The sequence below is a fragment of the Stegostoma tigrinum genome, chromosome 4 (assembly GCF_030684315.1).
Source record: "Stegostoma tigrinum isolate sSteTig4 chromosome 4, sSteTig4.hap1, whole genome shotgun sequence".
Taxonomy (NCBI): Eukaryota; Metazoa; Chordata; class Chondrichthyes; order Orectolobiformes; family Stegostomatidae; genus Stegostoma; species Stegostoma tigrinum.
Window position 1 is genome coordinate 18,117,175 of NC_081357.1, and position 20,615 is coordinate 18,137,789.

At 42.8% G+C, this 20,615-nt stretch overlaps 1 protein-coding gene across 3 annotated transcripts in view; it reads left to right on the top strand.

Annotated features, from left to right (window-relative positions):
• The first annotated feature begins 1,170 nt into the window (after positions 1-1,170).
• The window catches only part of plb1 (phospholipase B1), a 233,711-nt gene continuing 214,266 nt past the window's right edge, over positions 1,171-20,615 (top strand). For all 3 annotated transcript variants that reach the window (XR_009445665.1, XM_059645186.1, XM_059645187.1), the window contains exons 1-8: positions 1,171-1,285; positions 7,751-7,827; positions 9,580-9,643; positions 10,375-10,433; positions 10,536-10,570; positions 14,881-14,924; positions 18,714-18,816; positions 19,794-19,845. Coding sequence is in view for 2 of the 3 variants with exons in the window: in XM_059645186.1 (XP_059501169.1) it covers positions 1,213-1,285; positions 7,751-7,827; positions 9,580-9,643; positions 10,375-10,433; positions 10,536-10,570; positions 14,881-14,924; positions 18,714-18,816; positions 19,794-19,845 (507 nt within the window). In the remaining variant the exon portion in view is untranslated. The remainder of the gene's footprint in view (positions 1,286-7,750; positions 7,828-9,579; positions 9,644-10,374; positions 10,434-10,535; positions 10,571-14,880; positions 14,925-18,713; positions 18,817-19,793; positions 19,846-20,615) is intronic.

Here is a 20,615-nt window from a genome sequence, read left to right on the forward strand (position 1 = left end):
CACTACAGACTCCCTGTTGTTAGTCACTAACAGTCCCCATTAAACACTATTCACCCTTCCAGCCTGATCATTAGCAACTCCTTTGTCTGTCCAACTGTCTTTCTCTCTCTTTGAGTTCCATCCTATCGTTTACTCTCTACCCCACCCACCTCCCTATTTTCTGCATGTAAACTGACGTTTTCCCAACCACCACCAGTTCTGAGGAAGGATCACCAGCCCCGAAACATTATCTCTGTTTTCTCCTTCACGATGCTGCCAGACCTGCTGAGCTTTTCCAGCAACTTTATTTTTGTTCCTGATTTACAGCATGCGCAGTTCTTTTGGTTTTTATTTTGATGCACCTTGGTCTCCTCCAGCTGTCCTCAGAACCGCTGATGACAGTCTTCAATGCCGTTTGATTCCCTTTGTGTGATATCAAGGAACTGCTGAGGATATGGGAAATTGCCTTGGTACAGTCAACATGCCATAAGTGCAGAGTTTGCCCCACATTTAGCTTCAAGTATTATTAATAACGGGGAGTAGACTGCTGGGGCAGAAATTGACTCAAATAAATTTGTCCTGCCTTTTCTGGACAGGACATACCTGAACAATGTTCCATCCAATCAGATGTAGCGTTGCAGCAGGGGCAAGTTATTTCAGTTGGTTGGGCAGCTGCTGAGTGGCACCAACATCACAGGTTCAATTCCTGCTCCAGTGGAGGTTACCATAAAAGTCCTGCTTTCTCAACCTCATCCCTCACTTGGGGTTTAGTGACCTTCAGGTCTAATCTCCCACTAGTTACCGCTCTCTGATGAGAGAAGGGGGCTATCATTACTGTACCTTTAATGTTATCGCAATATTGATTTCATTGACTATAATGTGCTTTATATGACTTTGTGAAATACGCTATATAAATGCAAGTGTTTCTTTGAGGCTTCAAATCTGTAATGTAGTGTTGTAATTGCATTAATTGTTTACAATTGTGATTCTGCAATCATTAGAGAAAGTAAATATTGAATTGTTTTACAGTGTGTGTTCAGCAACTTATCACATCATGCATTCAAAAAGTTATTCTCTCTCATAATCAGTGATTTATTGGTAGGTAAACCAGGATCGTCGTAAAAACCAAGAGGATGATGGGGGGACAAAGGTGCCTCTTGATATAAAGCAGCTCTGAGTGTTGAGTGATTACTCAACGCTTTCTGAGTTGAGAAGCTGCCTGGCTTCTGAGTGATGCGAATCCAAGCACTGAAATGCCAGACCGCAAGCATGTTGATTTTAACTCTTTCTCTGCAATTAATACAAGGTAGGGCTTTACTGAGCTATTTTGGTGTTAAGTTTAATAATGTTTAATCAATAAATGCTTGCATTTTTTGGAAAATCCACAAAGAGGAATCCTTGATTCAGAGTGCATTAGAATGCAGAAAGCCTTCCCTTCAGGAGGCTACATTAATGCACTTAAGGATTGCTGGATAAACACACAAGGAAGGGAGGAATAAGGGGATACATTCCGGGTTTCTCAAAATCCACAAACCTGCCTGCCCTGGTCGACCCATTGTCTCCGCCTGCTCCTGCCCCACCGAACTTATCTCCACCTGTCTCGACTCCATTTTCTCCCCCTTGGTCCAGGAACTTCCTACCTACATCTGTGGCACCTCCACCTCTCCACGCCCTCCACCTCCTCCAGAACTTCCAATTCCTCGGTCCCCAACACCCCATTTTCACCACGGACGTCCAGTCCCTGAACATCTGCATGCCCCATGCAGATGGCCTAAAGTCCCTCTGCTTCTTCCTGTGCCGCAGGCCAGACCAGTCCCCCTCCACTGACACCCTTATCCGCCTAGCCGAACTCGTCCTCACTCCCAACAACTTCTCTTTCAATTCCTCACACTACCTACAGACTAAGGGGGTGGCCATGTGTAACCGCATGGGCCTAAGCTATGCCTGCTTATTTGTAGATTATGTGGAACAATCCCTTTTCCGTAGCTACACTGGCCCTAAACCCCACCTCTTCCTCTGTTACATTGATGACTGTATCGATGCCGCCTCGTGCTCCTAATGATATTTCAGATTCGCCAGCATTTGCAGTTCCTCCTATCTCTGAACTAGCATGGATCTTTTGGGTTGTGTGGCTGATTTTGGCTCTAGATCCAGTGCATTTCAATGTAGCATTGCAAAGAATGAAAATCATGATTTTTTTTAAAATAATGGCAGAAAATGCTAGAGAAACGCAGTGCTGCCCGACCTGCTAAGTTTCTCCAGAACTTTCTGTTTTTATTTCAGACCTCCGAATTCCAAAGTATTTTGCTTCTATTTTACTGCTATTGTATTTAGCCTTTGCCAAAATCTCAATTTCCTGCATATTGATTTCATTCTGATACCCACCAAAAGCCTTTGGCTGAACCAGTCCCTTTATAACCTCAGCATCCTGAACTTCATTTCTCTTTATTCTTGTATGGGTATCACTGGCAAGGCCAGCGTTTGTTGCCTATCAATACTTGCCTTTAATTTGAGTGGCCTGCCAAGGATTCTGAGAGACAGTATTGACATGCGTTTGGAAAGCCAAGGGCTCATTAGGGATGGCCAACACGGTTTTATGCGTGAGAAATCGTGCCTCACTAAATTAATTGAGTTTTTTGAAGAAGTGGTGAAGAAAATTGCTGAAGGCAAAACGGAGTTCGGTGTCTATATGGACTTCAGCAAGGCGTTCAACAAGGTTCCTCGAGGTAGGCCAGTTAGCACGATGCGATCACATGGAAAGCTAACTGTTCGGATACAAAATTGGCTCGAATGTTGGAGACAGAGGATGGTGGTGGAGGGTTGCTTTTCAGAACAGATGGCTGTGACCAGCAGTGTTCCGCAATGATCGGTGCTGGATCCACTGCTTTTGTCATTTATATAAATGATCTGGATGCGAACATAGGAGGTATGGTTAGTAAGTTTGCAGATGACACCAAAGTTGGAAGTGTAGTGGACAGTGAAGAAGGTTATCTCAGAGTACAATGGTACCTTGATTAGATGGGCCGATGGGCCAAGGAGTGGCTGAGGGAGTTTGATTTAGATAAATGTGAGGTGCTGCATTTTGGAAAGGAAAATCGGGGCAGGACTTATACACTTAATGATAGGGTCCAAGGGAATGTTGCCAAGCAAGGAGACCTTGAGGTGCAGCTTCATAGTTACTTGAAGGTAGAGTCACAGGTAGACAAGGTAATGAAGGAGGCATCAATAGATATGAAGCTGGAAGAGCACAGCATTTCATTCAGCATGCGAGGAGCAGGAAAATCAACGTTTCAGGTCAAAATCTTCATCAGGACTGAGGGGAGGGGACCCCAGAAGTAAATAGAGGGAAGGGGTTGGCATAGGGGAGGATGCAGGTAGGAGGTTATTGTGATTGGCCAGTGGGAAAGTTGGAGCAGATAGGTGAGTATGGAGATGGACAGGTTAGGTCAGATCATGGAAGTGAGAAGGAGGGGGAGGACTAGACATGAGATAAGGCTGGGGTTGGAGGGATTTTGATACTGGTGAAATCGATATTGAGGCCATTGGGCTGTAAGCTCCCAAGGCGAAATACCAGGTGGTGTTCCTCCAGATTACATTTGGCCTCATTCTGAGAGTGGAGGAGGCCAAGGATGGACATGTCGCTGGGGAATAGGAGGGGGAATTAAAATGGATGGTAACCAGAAAGTCAAGTTGGTTGTTGTGTGCAGAACACAGATGCTGCTCTCTCTGCTGGATATGGAAGGATTGCTTGGGCCTTGGATGGAGGTGAGCGGGGTGGTGTTGGAGCAGGCATCGCACCTCTTGTAGTTGCAGGTAAAGGTACCAGGAGTGGTGGGGAAATTGGTATGGAATGTAGACATAAACTGGAGGAACAACACCGGATATTTCGCATTGGGGGCTTACAGTCCAATGGCCTCAATATTGACTTCACCAGCTTCAAATTCCCTCCACCCCAGCCTTATCCACTGCCCAGCCCTCCCCCTCTTGACCTGACCCAGCTTTCCTACTCACCTATCCACTCCACCCTTCCCGAGTGACCAATCACAATAACCTCCTACCTGCATCCACCTATCACCATCCTACCTCCCCTTCCCCGTCCTCCCCCCACACCACCACCACGCCCCTCCACACCCCCACCCCCAGCCACTTACTCTGGGCCCCCCTACCCCTCCCTAGTCTTGACGAAGAGTTCCATTCTTTCCTGTTTCGCAGATGTTGTCTGATCTGCTGTGCTTTTCCAGCTTCACATCTATTGACTCTGGCTTCCAGCATCTGCAGTCCTTACTGTTTCCAGGTAGCGAAGGAGGTGTTTGGTACTCTTGCCTTTATTGGCCAGTACATTGAGTACAGGAGTTGGACTCTCAAGTTGTGGCTGCGCATTGGTTAGGCCACTTTTGGAATACTGTGTTCAATTCTGGTTTCTCTGCTGTAGGTAAGGAGTTATGGAGTGGGGAAGTCAGAGGGAGCATTGATGGAGTTTCTAACAAAGCAGCTTCCCACCAGTACTGCAATGTAAACAGATATTCTGATCGCTGTATTGTATGAGAACATAACATGTTCATACTTAAAATTCATTGTACTTTTCAACACAAAATAGTGACTCGTTTATGTTGCTTCAAGAGGGTTATTGTTCTATTACAAACAAGTCTGTGCCTAATGCAGTTACAAACTTTGTTACACCGAAATGGAAAAGCCATCAATCCCAGAGAAAACTTAATCCAAGACTTAATCCAATCTTTATTTAAGAGAAGCATCACCAATTACAACATTATTCTTGTTTCTTAACCACAATCCAACCTATACCTGTATGATAATATTAGATTAAACAGTGAAATAATGTCTTTGTGTCATCATCCTGATTTCAATGAGGTTATATGAACTGTTATAGTATACTGTGAGATAACAGGGCTGAATCTTACATTTCCTCAGTTAAGTACAAGTTGGGAAGGTGCACAAATTAGATATCCTCTTCCCGCAGGACCAGTTAGCTGGGTGGCTGATTTGCAAAACAGATTAACACCAATGTCGTTGGTTCAATTCCTACTCAGCTGAATGAATCTCCTTCTCAACCTCTTCCCCCACCTTGAGGCATGGTGATTCTCAACGTAAACCACCATCACTCATCTCTGTCTCTGTCTCTGTCTCTCTCTCTGTCTCTCTCTCTCTGAATGAGAGGGCAATCCTATGGTAAACTAAAACTGGCATTTTTTAAATCACATCAAAAGCAAAATGGCTACTGTGTTAATTTCAAATGGGCCATTGTTCCACTTGGCAAATAAGTCAATTATGTTGATGTTCTTTTCTATCTCTTGTTATCCCAGAAGCTTGAACATCTCTCACATTTATTAGGAGCCATTATGTTTTCCAAGGGTCAATTATTTCTACATGTCATTGTTTAAGATAAATGCTGAGATAACTCAATGCAATAGGCTTTAAACTAGCACAATACAGCATCTGTAGTCACTACCATCTTGAAAGAATTTTTGAAACTAAATTTTCTTTTAACCAAGATATAGATTTTAAAGCAGAAATGTTCATTTAACAGTCCTTAATGTATCTGTAATTTCAAAACTACACAGTGTGATAAAGATTTATAACATATTTTTACTCGACAACTAAGTTTCTAAAGTTGGGGTAAACGGGTTTTTGGATTTCAGTTCTGTAACGGTGACAATTGCTTTCAAAATAAAAGGTCAGAAATTAATTTTTGAATAAGTTAGTCTGAACCATATTCCTAAGAAAGCAAACATTCCCAAAAAAGGACATTGACTAGACAAGCGAACTGACGAGATAATTGCTGAAATTTTTTACTAATTTGAGATTTATGACTCAGAGAGAAATAGATAGAGGAGATCCACCAGCAGGTCCAAATCAGAAAAAGAAGAAATTTGGCACGCTTGCCTTCATTGCTCAGACCTTTATGTACGGGACTCGGGGAGTAATGTTGAAGTTTCCAGGCCATTGGTGAGGCTTCTTCTGAAATACTGTGCCCAGTTCTGGCCACGCAGTTATAGGGAGGATATTCTTAACCTGGAGAGGGCTCAGTAGAGACTTACCAGGATGTTGCTGAGTGTGGAAGGTTTGAGTTATAAAGAAAGGCTGGACAGTCCCGGACTCTTTTTTCACTGGAGCTTAGGAAATTGACAGGCAACCTCATAGAAATATATAATACAATGAAGGGTATACATCGAGTTGGTGATAGTTACCTTTTTCCTGGGGTGGGGGATTTCAAAATTAAGGGGTACATTTTTAAGGTGAGAGCAGAGAGATTTAAAAAAGACAACGGAGGCAAATGTTTTACACAGAAGGTGGTTCGAGTATGGAATGAACTTCCTGAGGAAGTGGTGGATGCAGGTACAATCGCAACATTTAAAAGGCATTTGTATAAGCTCATGATTGGGAAATGTTTGGAGGGATATGGGCCAGGAGCAGGCAGGTTGGACTAGTTTAGTTTGGGATTATATTCAGCATGGACTGGCTGGACGGAAGGGTCTGTTCCTGTGCTGTATGACTCTATGACTATAATAGTTATTAATTTGAAAGTGTGCAGAAACATTTACAAGGATATTAGCTGGTAATCTCTATCGCGCTCTTTCTCCTCCCATTCCTCCCTTTCATTTCAGGTTTGTCTTTATAGCTGTACCCTTTCCTTTTTGAAATTGTTTCTCTAGGTCATTTTCCTTGGCTTTAAACTCCAGCCCCAGTTCCAGTTCATTTTCATCACTAGTTGAGTCAAAGGACCCAGTCTGGTTCTATTTTAATTTCTGGAAGGAATTAGAGGGGTTGTTAGTGCAGTTAGATGGTGGGACAAGGCTTATATAAACCCTGGCTTAGACCAAATGACCTGTTTGCACCATCAATGTTGTCTGCAAGAATTAATGGTGGTTTCAATGGAGGAGAACCTTCACAAATTGCTTTGTGACTAGTGTTTCTGCCTCAGGTAAACAGAATACTTAAGATGTTGTAACTGGCAACGTTGAAATTGACATTAATGCAACTGGAGTTTGGAAAGCGCTAAAAGTGATTGTTCACTTTAAATGTGGGGATTTTCATTTGTTGTATCTTTATAGTAGCTCCACCAAACTAACATGGAGCAATGCAGGATCCAAAAATGCCCCAATGAGTTTTTGGTGGCACGGTGGCTCAGTGGTTAGCACTGCTGCCTCACAGCACTAGGGGCCTGGGTTTGATTCCTGCCTTGGGTGGCCTTCTGTGTAGCGTTTGCATGTCTTCCCCACGTTCAGGTTTCCATTGGGTGCTCTGGTTTCCTCTCACAATTCAAAGATGTGCCATGCCCCATAGAGTCCAGGGATGTGAAGGCTGGGTAGATAAGCCGTGGGAAATGCTAATTACAGAGATATGGTGGGGTGGGGGAGGACGGGCTGGCTTTGAGTGGGCTGCTCTTTGGAATATGGTGCATGCTCAATGGGCTGAATGGCCTCTATCCACACTGTAGGGATCCTATGATAACAAGGAATGGTGTAAAGCTGTCCAAACTCCTTGTACTGGAAAATCCTTTCGTTGTACAGATCTAACACCTTTCCCACGTCCCTAAATTTATCTTTGTGACCCACTACTCCACTTGGAAGATTAGCATAAACACAGTTCATTCCTTAATTTATCTCTTAGAATTTCTTCCTGGATTCTGTCGTAAATTGACTTTTTTGCTCACTTTTGCCGACTTACATCAGTTCAATGTTTCTGACTGGGAATAAGTTTTAGCATCAGTTTGCAATGGAGCCACTGATCACAGCCGAGTATCTCCCCACAGGCCTACCAGAGAACCTGGCTGAGGGGAAATATCTGAGCATCAAGAAGAATAGCACCAACCCGCTGGCCAATGGAGAGGTAAGAATGTAACTGGAAATGGAGCAGTTTGAAGACTTTTGGGCTCAGGGCGTGAATTCACTTGCTGACCGAAGTTTTGCTATTAGTCCTGACATGAATGGCATGGCCCATCCAAAAAGACTGCCAGGAGGTTTGTGTGGGAGCTTGCCATTCAATAATTAAAATGCAGCCCCCAACACCCCGATTCTCCCAAAGCACCAGTAGATCTCACGGTCAGGCTGTTCAATTTGCACATGAGGTTCAATTCCAATGACTTTCATTTAAGACTTGCACCATTCTGGATTATGTGTGGGTCAGTGGGTTGGACCACTGCCTCCTTAGGTAGAAGGCAGTGAGTTCAAGTCCTGTGCCAGAGCTTTCCAAGTATTTCCATCTCAATTGGCATGTCACAACAATAAGAGGCAGTGCCACACTGTGCTGGTAGTGATGCAAAATCCCACGTCGATGTTTCTCCCTCAGCCAATCCCATTCGAAACATAAGCTACCAGATGATATATCTCAACACTCCCTGTGGGATCATGACGTGTGCAAACTGACTGCTGCAATACAACAGAACCTCCTTCTCAAAAATAACTTCAATAGTTCTGAAGTGTTTTGCCATGCCCTGAGGAGGTGTAAATAAAAGTGCTTTCTTTCTGAGGTGGATAAAGTAAATGCTGTTGTTTCATGCATTTGAAGGGCAGGCAGTAGGATTGAGCAGTGCATTTGACACAGCACTTTGTGATTGACCCAACTAATCATTCATGTCCCAGCACCTGCGTTTCATTCTTGTGTGTAAACTCTGGGAGTAAGGTCCCCCTCTTTCATTATCTCAACTTGACAAACAGAAAAGAGGCATCTGGAATTAGTTACAGTGATTTAGGCAGCTTGAAACTGGACCTCCACACTCAAAGTGAAGGGTTGCTGTCGCTCAAAGTGTGCCTTTGTTCTTCGGGACCTCTTTTGAGGAACGTGGACAGTTTAGTTACTGAACAGCATTCCAGTGATCACTGACTCATTATCCAATTCCCTCCTATGCTGGCCTGATTCCCACACATAGCAATAACGCACACACACACACACACACACACACACACACATTTACACACATATGTACATACGCACACATACAGACACAAACACAGATGCACACAGAAAACATGCGCACGCACACATACATATATACACACACACACCCCCATATACAGAAATGCACATACACACATGTGCATGCACACACACACACAGACACACACACACATGTACACATGCATGTACACACATATGTGCATATACACACATACAGACACAGATGGACACCCAAAACATGCACACACACTCATACATACATACACACACACATTGACAAAGTCAATCACCTGTATGAGGTTGGACAGGTTTGTTAATAGGTTATTGTGCCTGATGGTGTTCTCCAGGACAGGACTCACAAATTAATAGCTGGGAAGCCAGTTCCTGACTGATTACTTTGCCATTCTTAGTTCAAAAGATACTAAGGCTAATTCTGAGTTCCACTGAGATTGGCTGACCGGAGGCCAGAAACTGAGTCCATAACCTCTCTGTGTGCATTGAATAAGTGGCTTCTTCATTGGACAGCACTATTAGCAGTATGGAGAGGGAGTTACTCAGTGTGAGTCTTGCTCCATGATTGGGCTCAATGAATTTTGTTCTAGGAGGTAGCTGTACCCCTGCCTCTATATCTTTATTCTGTTGATGGTGTGCTAATATGTCAGGGTCTAACCTTTTCTCTTGTAGAGCTTTAAGGGCCGTTGGGTTGGTTGCAGTGAAGAAAGATTTTCCAACTCGCCTTCGGACTCAGGTATGTGTAAGAGGGAGTGACAGGAAACAAATGGAATAGAATTGAGAAGCTGAGGGGATTGTTCTCTATCTAATAGAGAGAATCATAGAATCCCGACAGTATGTAAAGAGGTCATTTGGCCCATTGAGTCCACACCAACCCTCTGAAGAGCATCCCACCCAGACTTAAATATATACAAGGACTCTTCTCACACAGCTCTATGTGGCTATGTTCCAAAGACTCACACCCTTCTGAGAGAAGAAATCCCTTCTCATTGATGCCCCTTAATTCTGAGACTATGCCCTCTGGTTCTAGACTCTCCCATGAGAGGAAACATCGTCTCAGTATTAACCCTGTCAAGCCCTTAAGAATTCAATATGTTTCAATGAGATCAGAGAGCTAGTGACCTAGAAGTTCTGGGATCAAGACCCCACTTCCCAAAGCATGTGTCATAACCTGGCTGAACAGGGTGGTTAAGAATATACAAAGGGTGTCAGCTTGGCAAATATTTTAAAGACAAAGTAGGGTCAGCTCTAGAGGTCTGGGAAATCCTGGGGTTAGTTTTTATATGTCATGATACGGGTCATGAGTGGATTAATCTTACCTGTATCAATCAAATAGAACACTCTTCCATGGACCTAGTGTACACTAGTTTTTCACCAGTCCTTACTCCTTATCAGCAGAAAACTTCTGAGTTAAAGTGTGACATGATCTGGCCAGAATTTTAACTTTACTTCTGTAACTCTCTGCAGTTCATGCTTTAAGACCTTCACAGATCAAGGTCGTTGCACGTTTGGGAGATGCGCTAACTGTGAGTAGTGTCACTTGGTTAAAATGGGCTCAATGTTAGTCTTACAATTTCTGTGCCTTGTCTTGACTAAGTACAAGATGGTAACTGACTGTCCCTTTGCAGGTAGACCCCCCACAGCATAGTGGACATTTAACAAGGTAATGCTTAAATTTTCTTTCCGAAAGCTGGTACTCATTTCAGTTTCCCTTTCTCTTTACACATGTAATTGTGAGAAGAGTGAGCAAACAATTTCAGATCTTTATGATCCTTAGTACGGTGAGCGTACTTTTGAGTAACGTTACCAGAAATAGTGACTAATACTAACCATTGTATTTTGTTTGCGGCTTCCACTTAACAGGGTGTAGCTACACATATTTGCCAAACACATAACACCCTCCATCCAGGATAAGGCCAGCAGCTTCTAGGAAAAACCACTACAAACAAACTTCGCTCTGAGCCATGCATGATCCTGATCTGGAACTTGCTGGTGCATGTAGCATAGTCACTGAACTGGTAATCCAGAGAGCAGGGTAATGCTCTGGGCCATGGGGGCAAATCCAACTATGACAAATGGTGGACTTTAAATCCAATTAACAATTTAAACAATTTAGTGTTTAAAAAAGAGAGCTAGCCTAATAATGACCACAAAATTCCCAATCTACCATTCCATCAAACCAGAAGATCAACCCTGCATCAGTAAAGAGTGCTCCATGTCAGGAGCAGCACGAGGCAGATGTAAAAATGAGGTGTGTACTTAATGACGTTACAAAACAGCACTACTTCCACGCCAAATAGCATAGACAGCAATTGACAGACAGAGCTAAGAGGCTTTACAAACCAACAGATCAGATCTAAGCTCTGCAGCCCTGTTCTGAAAGGTAATGGACAATGAAAGAACTCACTGGAGGATAATTCTCCACATTTATCCCCATCCTCAATGATGGAAGAGCCCAACATGTCAGTGCAAAAGATAAGGCTGAAGCATTTGCAGCAATCTTCAGCCAGAAGTGCCATGTGGATGATCCATTTCAATTTCCTCCAGAGATCTCAAGCATCACAGATACCAATCTTCAGCCAATTTGCTTCACTCTATATGATGTTGCAAAATGGTTGGAGATACTGGATATGCAAACTTATGGGTCCTAACAACTTCCCAGCAATAGTTCTGAAGACTTGTGCTTCAGACTTCCCACCCTAACAGCTATGTGCACCTATCTAACCACATGGGCTGCAACAGTTCAAGGAGTCAGCTCACCAGTATCTCCTCAAGGTCAGCTAGGGACAGGGGATAAATGCTGGCCCAGCCAGCAATGCCCATGTCCCACGAGTGAATACAATAAAACTAGCTATGCCACTTGCCAAGCTGGTCCAGTCCATCAAAACAATGGTAGCAACCTAACAATGTGGCATATTGCCCAGGCCTGTCCTGTACACAAAAAGCAAGACAAATCCAAACGGGCCAAATACCACCCCATTTGTCTCCTGTTGATCATAAGCCAAGAGCTGGAAGGGGTCATCAACAATGTTATCATGCAGCATTAATCAGTAATCTTCTCACTGGTGCTTAGTTTGACCATGAGAAGTAGGCCATTCAGTCCATTAAGTCTGCTCTATCTTTCGATGGGATCAAGGCTGATCTGATGATCCTCAACTCCAGTTTCATGCCTTTCCCCATTACCCTTGATTCCCTTACTGATTAAAAATCTCTCTTTCTCAGCCTCATGTATACTTAATAATCACTCTCTAGAGCCTTCAGTAGTAAAGTATTTCACAGCTTCACTATCCTTTGATGGAAGAAATTCTTTCTCATCTCTGTTTCACTGGACAGCCTGTTATTCTGAGCTGATGTCCTCTGGTCCTAGATTCTCCTACAAGGGGAAATAAGTTTTCCACATCTACCCTGTCAAGCTCCCGATGAATCTTGTATGATTCAATAAGGTCCCTTCTCATTCTTCTAAACACTAATGAGCACAGGCCCAAACTAATCAACCTCTTCTCACTGAATGATCCTTCTATACCCAGAATCACTCCAGTGAAATTTCTCTAGGGACTAAAGCTGTTCACAATATTCCAGCTGTGGTCAAACAGGTACCTTGTCTAGTTTCAGCAAGAATTCCTGATTTTTATACTCCATCCCCTTTGAAGAAAAAGGCCAACATTCCATTTACCTTCCTTACCACCTAATAAACTTTTATGCTAGCCTTTTGTAGTTTATGTGTGAGGATTTCTAAGCCCCTCAGTGCCACAAATTTTTGCAGCCTTTCTCTGTTTAAATAGTATTCAGCTCCTTTATTCTTCTGTAAAGCATATAAACATATTTTTCCCACATTCAACATTAATTAGGGGTGGTAATGACCTAGTGGTATAATTGCTGGACTGTTAATCCAAAGACCCAGATAATGTTCTGGGGATTAGATTAGATTCCCTGCAGTGTGGAAACAGGCCCTTTGGCCCAACAAGTCCACGCCGCCCCTTGAAGCATCCCACCCAGACCCATCCCCCTATAACCTACACACCCCTGAACACTATGGGCAATTTAACACAGCCAATTCAACTAGCCTGCAAATCTTTGGACTGTGGGGGGAAACCGCAGCACCCAGAGGAAACCCACACAGACTCGGGGAGAATGTGCAAACTCCACGCAGACAGTCACCCGAGGTTGGAATCAAACCCGGGTCCCTGGTGCTGTGAGGTCGCAGTGCTAACCACTGAGCCACCGTGCTGCCCCAATGGATGTGGGTTTGAATCCCACCACTGCAGATGGTGGAATTTGAATTCAATAAATATCTGGAATTAAGAATCTAATGATGACCATGAATCCTTTGGTGATTGTTGGAGAAACACAGTGTAGTGTCCTGGGCCCAACCATCTTCAGCTACTATTATCATCATTGAATTCCCCCATAATCAACATCCTGAGTGGGGGGGTACCATTGAACAGAAACTGAATTGGACTATCCATATAAATATTGTGCCCATAGATCAGCGGCTCGGAATACTGCAGTGAGTGACTCACCTCCTGACTCCCCAAAGCCTGCGCACCAACTACAAGGTACAAGTCAAGAGTGTGTTGGAATACTCCTCACTTGCCTGGATGGGCGCAGCTCCAACAACACTCAAGGAGGTTGACACCATCCAGGACGAAGTAGCCTCTTGATTGACATCCCATCAGACACTTTAAATACTCACTCCCTCCACCAGAAGTGTGTAATGGCATCACTGTTTGTCATTTACAAAGTGGACTACAACAACTGAGCAATGTTCCTTTCACAGCACCTTCCTGTGATGTCTATCAATGAGAAGGGCAAAAACAACAGATACATGGGAACGCCACCACGAGCAAGTTCCCTCCCCCCCGGCCAAGCCATAAGCCATTCTGGTTTTGGAAACTTATTGCCGTTCTTTCAATGTTGCTGGGTCAAAATCCTGGAAACGCCTTCTTAATAGCACTAGGAGTGTACTGACACTGTGTGGACTGCAAATTTTCATGAAGGCAGCTCATCACCACCTTCCCAAGGGCAATTGGGGATGGGCATTCTATGCTGGTCTAACATGAGGCATCAGCATCCTGTGAAAGGACAAAATGAAGATGTTCCAAAACATTTTATAGCCAATGAAATAGTTTTGAAGTTACTGTTGTAAATCCCACAAGCAGTTGTGTGGTAACAATTAGATCAAGTCCTATCTAGGCCGAATAACATTTGCTTCCCTTGTCTGGCAAGAACTTATTACCTTCCCTCTAAAAATATTCACTGACTCCATTTCCACCGCTATCTGAGGAAGAGTTCCTAAGTCACACAACCCTCTGAGAGGCGGCACGGTGGCTCAGTGGTTAGCACTGCAGCCTCACAGTACCAGGGACCCGGGTTCGATTCCCGCCTCAGGTGACTGTCTGTGTGGAGTTTGCACATTCTCCCCGTGTCTGCGTGGGTTTCCTCCGGGCGGTCCGGTTTCCTCCCACAGTCCAAAGATGTGCAGACTAGGTGGATTGGCCATGCTAAAAAAAAATTGCCCGTAGTGTTCAGGGGTGTGTGGGTTATAGGGGTATGGGTCTGGGTGGGATGCTTCAAGGGGCGGTGTGGACTTGTTGGGCCGAAGGGCCTGTTTCCACACTGTAGGGAATCTGATCTAATTCCTGTCTCAAAGACCAAACGCTAATCTTAGAAAAACGCCCCTTAGTTCTGGACTAACCCACAAAAGAACATGCTTTGGATCAATTGTGCTAATTGGGGTTTCACTTCTAGACAATGAAACCGTTGAGTTCGCAGGTATGCTTTCCATGGCTAACTGTAAATAATTGGCTCCAGTTTCGTCATTCACTCATGGACTTTCTGATATACAAAATAGGGTGAAATGAATAGCTGTTTCTGAGGGCTAGGTTGGGTCTAAATGGGTTGTTTGGCCTCCTTGCTTTCTTTATGGTTCCACGATGGTAATTTAAATCAACTTTGTTTACTTTCCGACTACAGCAATGACAAAGATCCAGGTTCTTGGATGCCAGTCTCCTTGCCAGGTATGTATAACTTGTATGGGCAACTTACCACAAATGGAATAAATTTTCATCATATGTTTCAACAAGAAGTGTGTGTTGGGCCAGCTCTGTTGAGATCACCATTGTCTCTGGGGCTGCTTTGTATGTCCTTTGTTCTCCTCCTGAGGTTTCGTACTCCATGCAGTGCACATTGGAGTGTCACACCTTTGGAGATGGTGTCCTTCAAATAAAACTTCAATGAAGATCTTCTCTGGTTTCTTCAGCGGCTCCAACACATATTCAAAAAATCCTCACGCTACTCAAATAAATGCAGTGAATTCTCATAATCAATGGGCCAGCATCTCTCAAACATCACCAAGAGACAAACTAACCAGACATCCACCTTTGTATCAATAGTGGGCACTGCTGGTGGTTACTGGTCTGAGGTTTAGGGTTAAAAACACGATTAAGCTGCAGATTTTTCAATCAGTCGTCAGGATAGTGGTCATCCACTGTCTCAGTGAATGATCGGCTCCTACTGACTGTATGGGCTTGGAAGCTTGTCATAGAGTCACAGATGTCTACAGCACAGAAAAACACCCTTCAGCCCAACTTGTCCATGCCAGTTAACATCAGCCACCTAACTATTCTAATCCCATTTTCCAGCATTTGGTCCCTAGCTTCATCTACCTTGGCACCTCAAGTTTATGCCTAAACATTCCTTGAATGTTATGAGGGTTTCTGCCTCTACCACCCTTACAGGCAGTGAGCTCCATATTCCCACCACCCTCTGGGTGAAAAATGTTTTCCTGTCAACCTTCAAATCCTCCTGCCCTTCACCTTAAATCTGTGCCTCCTGCTCATTTTTCCCTCCACCAAGGACAAAAAATCCACCCTGTCTACCCTCATAGGTTGATGCATCGCAATCATGCAGCCTCCTGTGCTCTACGGAAAACAGCCCCAGTCTGTCAAATCTCTCTTAGGACCTAAAACTCTCCAGTCCAGGCTGCATCCTGGTAAATCTCCTCTGTGCCTTCCCCAGTGCTATCCCATCCCTCCTATAATGTGGATTCCAGAACTGCACACAATACTCCAGCTGTGGCCTAATCAGCATTTTAGATATTTCCTGCATAACCTTCTTGCTAAACTCGATGCCAAGGATAATAAAAACAACTATTCCATATGCCTTATTAGCCATTTTATCTACCTGTCTCACTACACTTAAGAGGCTGGCGTGCATGTACATCAAGCTCCCTCTGATCCTTATTGCTTCCCGGGGTCCTACCATTCATCAGGCATTCCGTCGACTATGTAGTCCGTGGTCTTTATGTTGCCTGTGTGAAATTTCATTTAAGAAACTTAATCTTGTTCAATCTTTTTTAAAATGACACTAGGCTAGTTTTTATTTGCTGGAGCTTAGAAGAGTAAAACTGTAACTTAATAGAAACAGGTAAGATCCTGAAGGGTCTTGACACAGTAAATGTCGAAATGTCTCTTGAATTGGAGTCACTGTTTAGAAATATGGGGTTACCCGTTAAGAGAGAGATGAGGAGAAATTTTGTGTCTCAGATGGTCACGAGTCTTTGGAACTCTTTTCCAGAAAAGCAGTGGAAAAAGAGTATTTAAGGGGAAAGGTAGATGGATTATTGAAATATAAAGGGATGAAAGGTTGTCAGGATAGGCAGGAATGCAGAGTAATCAGGACAGCCAGGATATTATTGGAGGACAGGGCAACTGGCCTTGTTCCTTACAGTACCAACCAGAGGGCAGGCAAGACCAGACCTGCAATTGTGCAACAGGGGAGGATTAGTTGTTGAAAGCCTATTCACATTGAAGGCACCCCCAGACAACAGTGGTCATAATATGATCAAAGTTTACATTTAGTTTGAAGGAGGGAAGAATGGGCATGAGACGAGCATTATAAACTTAAACAATTGCAATAAAAAAATCTAAAACAGAATGAGCGAATTGAACTAGCAATTAGGATAAGGGATAGATCAACAGAGACTTTTAAGGAGCTATTTCAGAATGGACAGAATAGATACATGCCATTGAGAAAGAAAAAATCCAATAGGAGGACCCACCATTCATGGTTAACTAGAATCATAGAATCATATAGTATAAAAGAGGCCCTTTGGCCCATCAAGTCTGCAGCAAAAACAGCTACTCTAAATCTACACAAGTCCCACCTTCCAGCACTTGGCCCATAGCTTTGAATGTCAAGACATTTCAATTGCTCACCCATATACTTTTCGAAGGCACTAAGGTTTCCATCCTCAACCACTGTCTCAGGCTGTTCATCCCAGAATACTAAATAACTAAATAAATTGAAGGAAGTATCAACCTTACAATAATGCATGTAATTGTGCAAGGATGCATGGCAAGTCAGAAGATTGGACAAAATATGTAAAAAAAAAATTATGGAGAGAAAAAAGTCAGATTCTGAGAGAAAGCTAGCTAGAAATATAAAAGATATGGAAGAGTTGTCACGGATATTTAGAATAGGAACAAATACCAATGTGGATGTTGTTTCTATCAGAAGTGAGTCTGGGGAATTGACGATGAAAAATAAGATAATTAGATGGAATGTACAGGTATTTTGCATTAGGCATCATTGTAGAGGGTATTAATAACATCCCAGAAATAGCTGAACATCAGGGAATGGAAGGGAGGGGACCACTTAGAGAAATTATAATCAGCAGCAAAAAGTTACTAAACAAACTATTGGACTGCAGGCTCTTGATGCTCAGGTCCCCATGCACTTTATCCCAGGGTTTAAAGCTAATGCTAGTTAGATAGCTGTTGCAGTAATTTTAATTTCCCCAACAGTCTCTTGATTGGAGAAATGTTCGATTCCATTGGAAAATAGCAAATATTTATTTAAATAAATTATTCAAAAAGGGAGGAAGACAGAACTGGAAATTATAGGCCAGATAGTTTAACATCTGTCATATGGAAGCCTTTAGAAGGTATTATTAAAGACATTAGAGCAGAGCACTTTAAAAAAATCAAGGTAATCAGGCAGAGTCAACATGGTCTTGAGGAAGGGAAATCATGTTTAACCAATTTATTGGAATTCTTTGAGAAAGGTGTTCTACACATGTGATGATGAGCCTCTAGAAGTTTATAAAATTATGAGGGGCATGGATAGGGTGAATAGCCAAGGTCTTTTTCCCAGGGTAGGAGAGTCCAAAGCCAGAGGGCATGGGTTTAAGGTGAGAGGGGAAAGACTTAAAAGGGACCCAAGGAGCAACTTTTTTCATATAGAAGGTGGTGCCTGGGTGTAATGAGCTGCCAGATGAAGTGGTGGAGGTTGGCACAGTTACAACATTTAAAAGGCATCTGGCTAGGTATAAGAATAGGAAGGGTTGAGACAGGTATGGTGAATGGGACTAGATTAATTTTGAATATCTGGTTGGCATGGATGAGTTCTGAAGGGCTTGTTTCCATGCTGTACAGCTCTATGACTCTATGTATAACATTGAGACCTCCAGAAAGCATTTGATAAGATGCCACATCAAAGGTTATTGTGGAAAATTAATACCCATGATATTGCAATAACATATCAGGATGGATAGAAGATTATTTGGCCAACAGGAAGCAGAGAATAGCCACAACTGAGAATTGAATGATTCCTTGAATGAAAATTATATTTGAATCATGTCAGCAGACTGATATAACTTAACCAGAAGGCCCTGGTGTGTATTTATGAACTCTGGGAAATTTCAGTGTGATAAAAGGATGTACAATGTTTATATTAAAAACACAAATATTACAATATTATCACAATGGATTACAGCTAATACCCTTGTTCATGTTTTTAATACATAGATATTTTAAAATCATTTAATCCTGCCGTGATTGGATACTCCTTAGGAAACGGAAACCATGTCAACACCTCATTAGATCTGTCTGTTGTGAGAGCAAAAGCTGGGTAGGTTGATTCTTCCCATCAGAGTTCCCTCTGAGTGCTTTACTCGCGGTCTTATGTCAGAAAGCTCTATTGAAATAAGTGAACGGAATCTATTTATTCTTCCTGTCTGACTGTGAGGGCCCTATGCTGTACACCCGTGATCTCAGCCCTACACCAGCTTATAGCCACACTCACGGAATGCCACAAAGAATGAAAGTTATAGCTCAACTGCTAATTTCTCCCTATTCCCTGTGGATGAAGAAAGGCAGGTATTTAAAGGATTATAGTTAGGAGAAGAAGCTATGAGAAGGTGAATGGAAATGAGTGTACACAATCCCTTAGTCTTTTTGATGGGATTAATATGTGACTGAAAGTTGAAGCACTCTATGCCCAACTGCACAGCCATTTACCTGAGACCTGTAAGTGCTTGATGACCAAAGTAGTAAATTTCCCCATTTAATACTGAGACAAGGAAACACTGTTTTTTTCTCTAAGAGTTGTGAATCTTTGGAATTCCTTTCCTCAAAAGAAGTGAATGTCGCATCTTGAAATATTTTTAAGAGAGAGGTAGACGGATTCTTAATTACCAAGGAGATGAAAGATTATTACATCTGAAGGAATGTAGAGTAGAGTTGAGATGATCAACCATGAGCTGGTTGAATGGAGGAGCAGGCTCGACGAGCCGAGTGGCCTAATCTTGCTCCCTCTTCATATGTTCCAGAAATGACAATGAGAAGTAACAAAATTAATTTTAAAACATCAGAACAGGACAAAAACCAGCCAACACGGCGAGGAAGTCAACAACCTCACCACAGCTTGATCTACAGATTTTTTCCAATACTTTAGATCGGAACAGGTTGACAATGGTCTGGAATACAAAGCATTACCACCCGGGTCCAGTATTGTCTTAGTGCATCCAGCCCTGATGATATCAATTCTTTTTCATGATCTGATCTAACATTATTGAATGGAATAATTAAGAAATGTGTTCATTTCAGGGAATTACCAGGGCTGGCTCAAAAACTGGTGACCAGTTTGAAAAATAACATGGTAAGTACCCAGTATCTCTGGTAAGTACTTAATCATTGCTTCACAATTATTGCTAACAGTCATGGGAAATTCCTTTGCTTTTGCTTTTAATCGACTTTGGCCTCCAGTCAATCATATAGCCCTTGCCAAATTGGGGCAGAGTGATCTAATTTAAACTCATGAGGAGTCCGAGCTAGCGAGTAGCACAATTACAGATTATTAAATACCAGCTGTATGAGTGTACCCTGTATCATAGAATCACAGAATAATAACATGTTAAAGAAGACTGTTCGGCCCATTATATCCGTGCTGGCTGTAGAGAAGAGGTATATGGTAGCTGTTTTCAACCCTGTGCCTCTTACTTACCAAGAGAGAAGGCTTCTTATGTGAATCTGTGTTTTCTTCGGTGGAATTTCAGTAGTTTGGTGTTTGGTGTATCAGAAATTGACTGAAAAGAAATGAAGTGTTTATCTGTATTATTCAGCATTTCCTTCTTTGACACAATCCCTTTAAAGACATTCATTCTGGAACTTGTTTACCTTGTAGCCCATTCCTTTTGTACTTTCAATCAATCTTATTGTCATTTTCAATGCCCACCTACATTTGGCATGGATTGGTGCTAGATTTCCTCAGGGAAAGGAATAACTCTGGATGCTTTGCTGCAATGACACCTAGTTCCTATAATCAACTACAACATTTTCTGGCATGTATGTCTTCATGTTTCAAGACATTCCAAAGCAACTCATATTGAACGAACATTGGGCCTCAGCTGAAGATATTAGAAAGGGTGA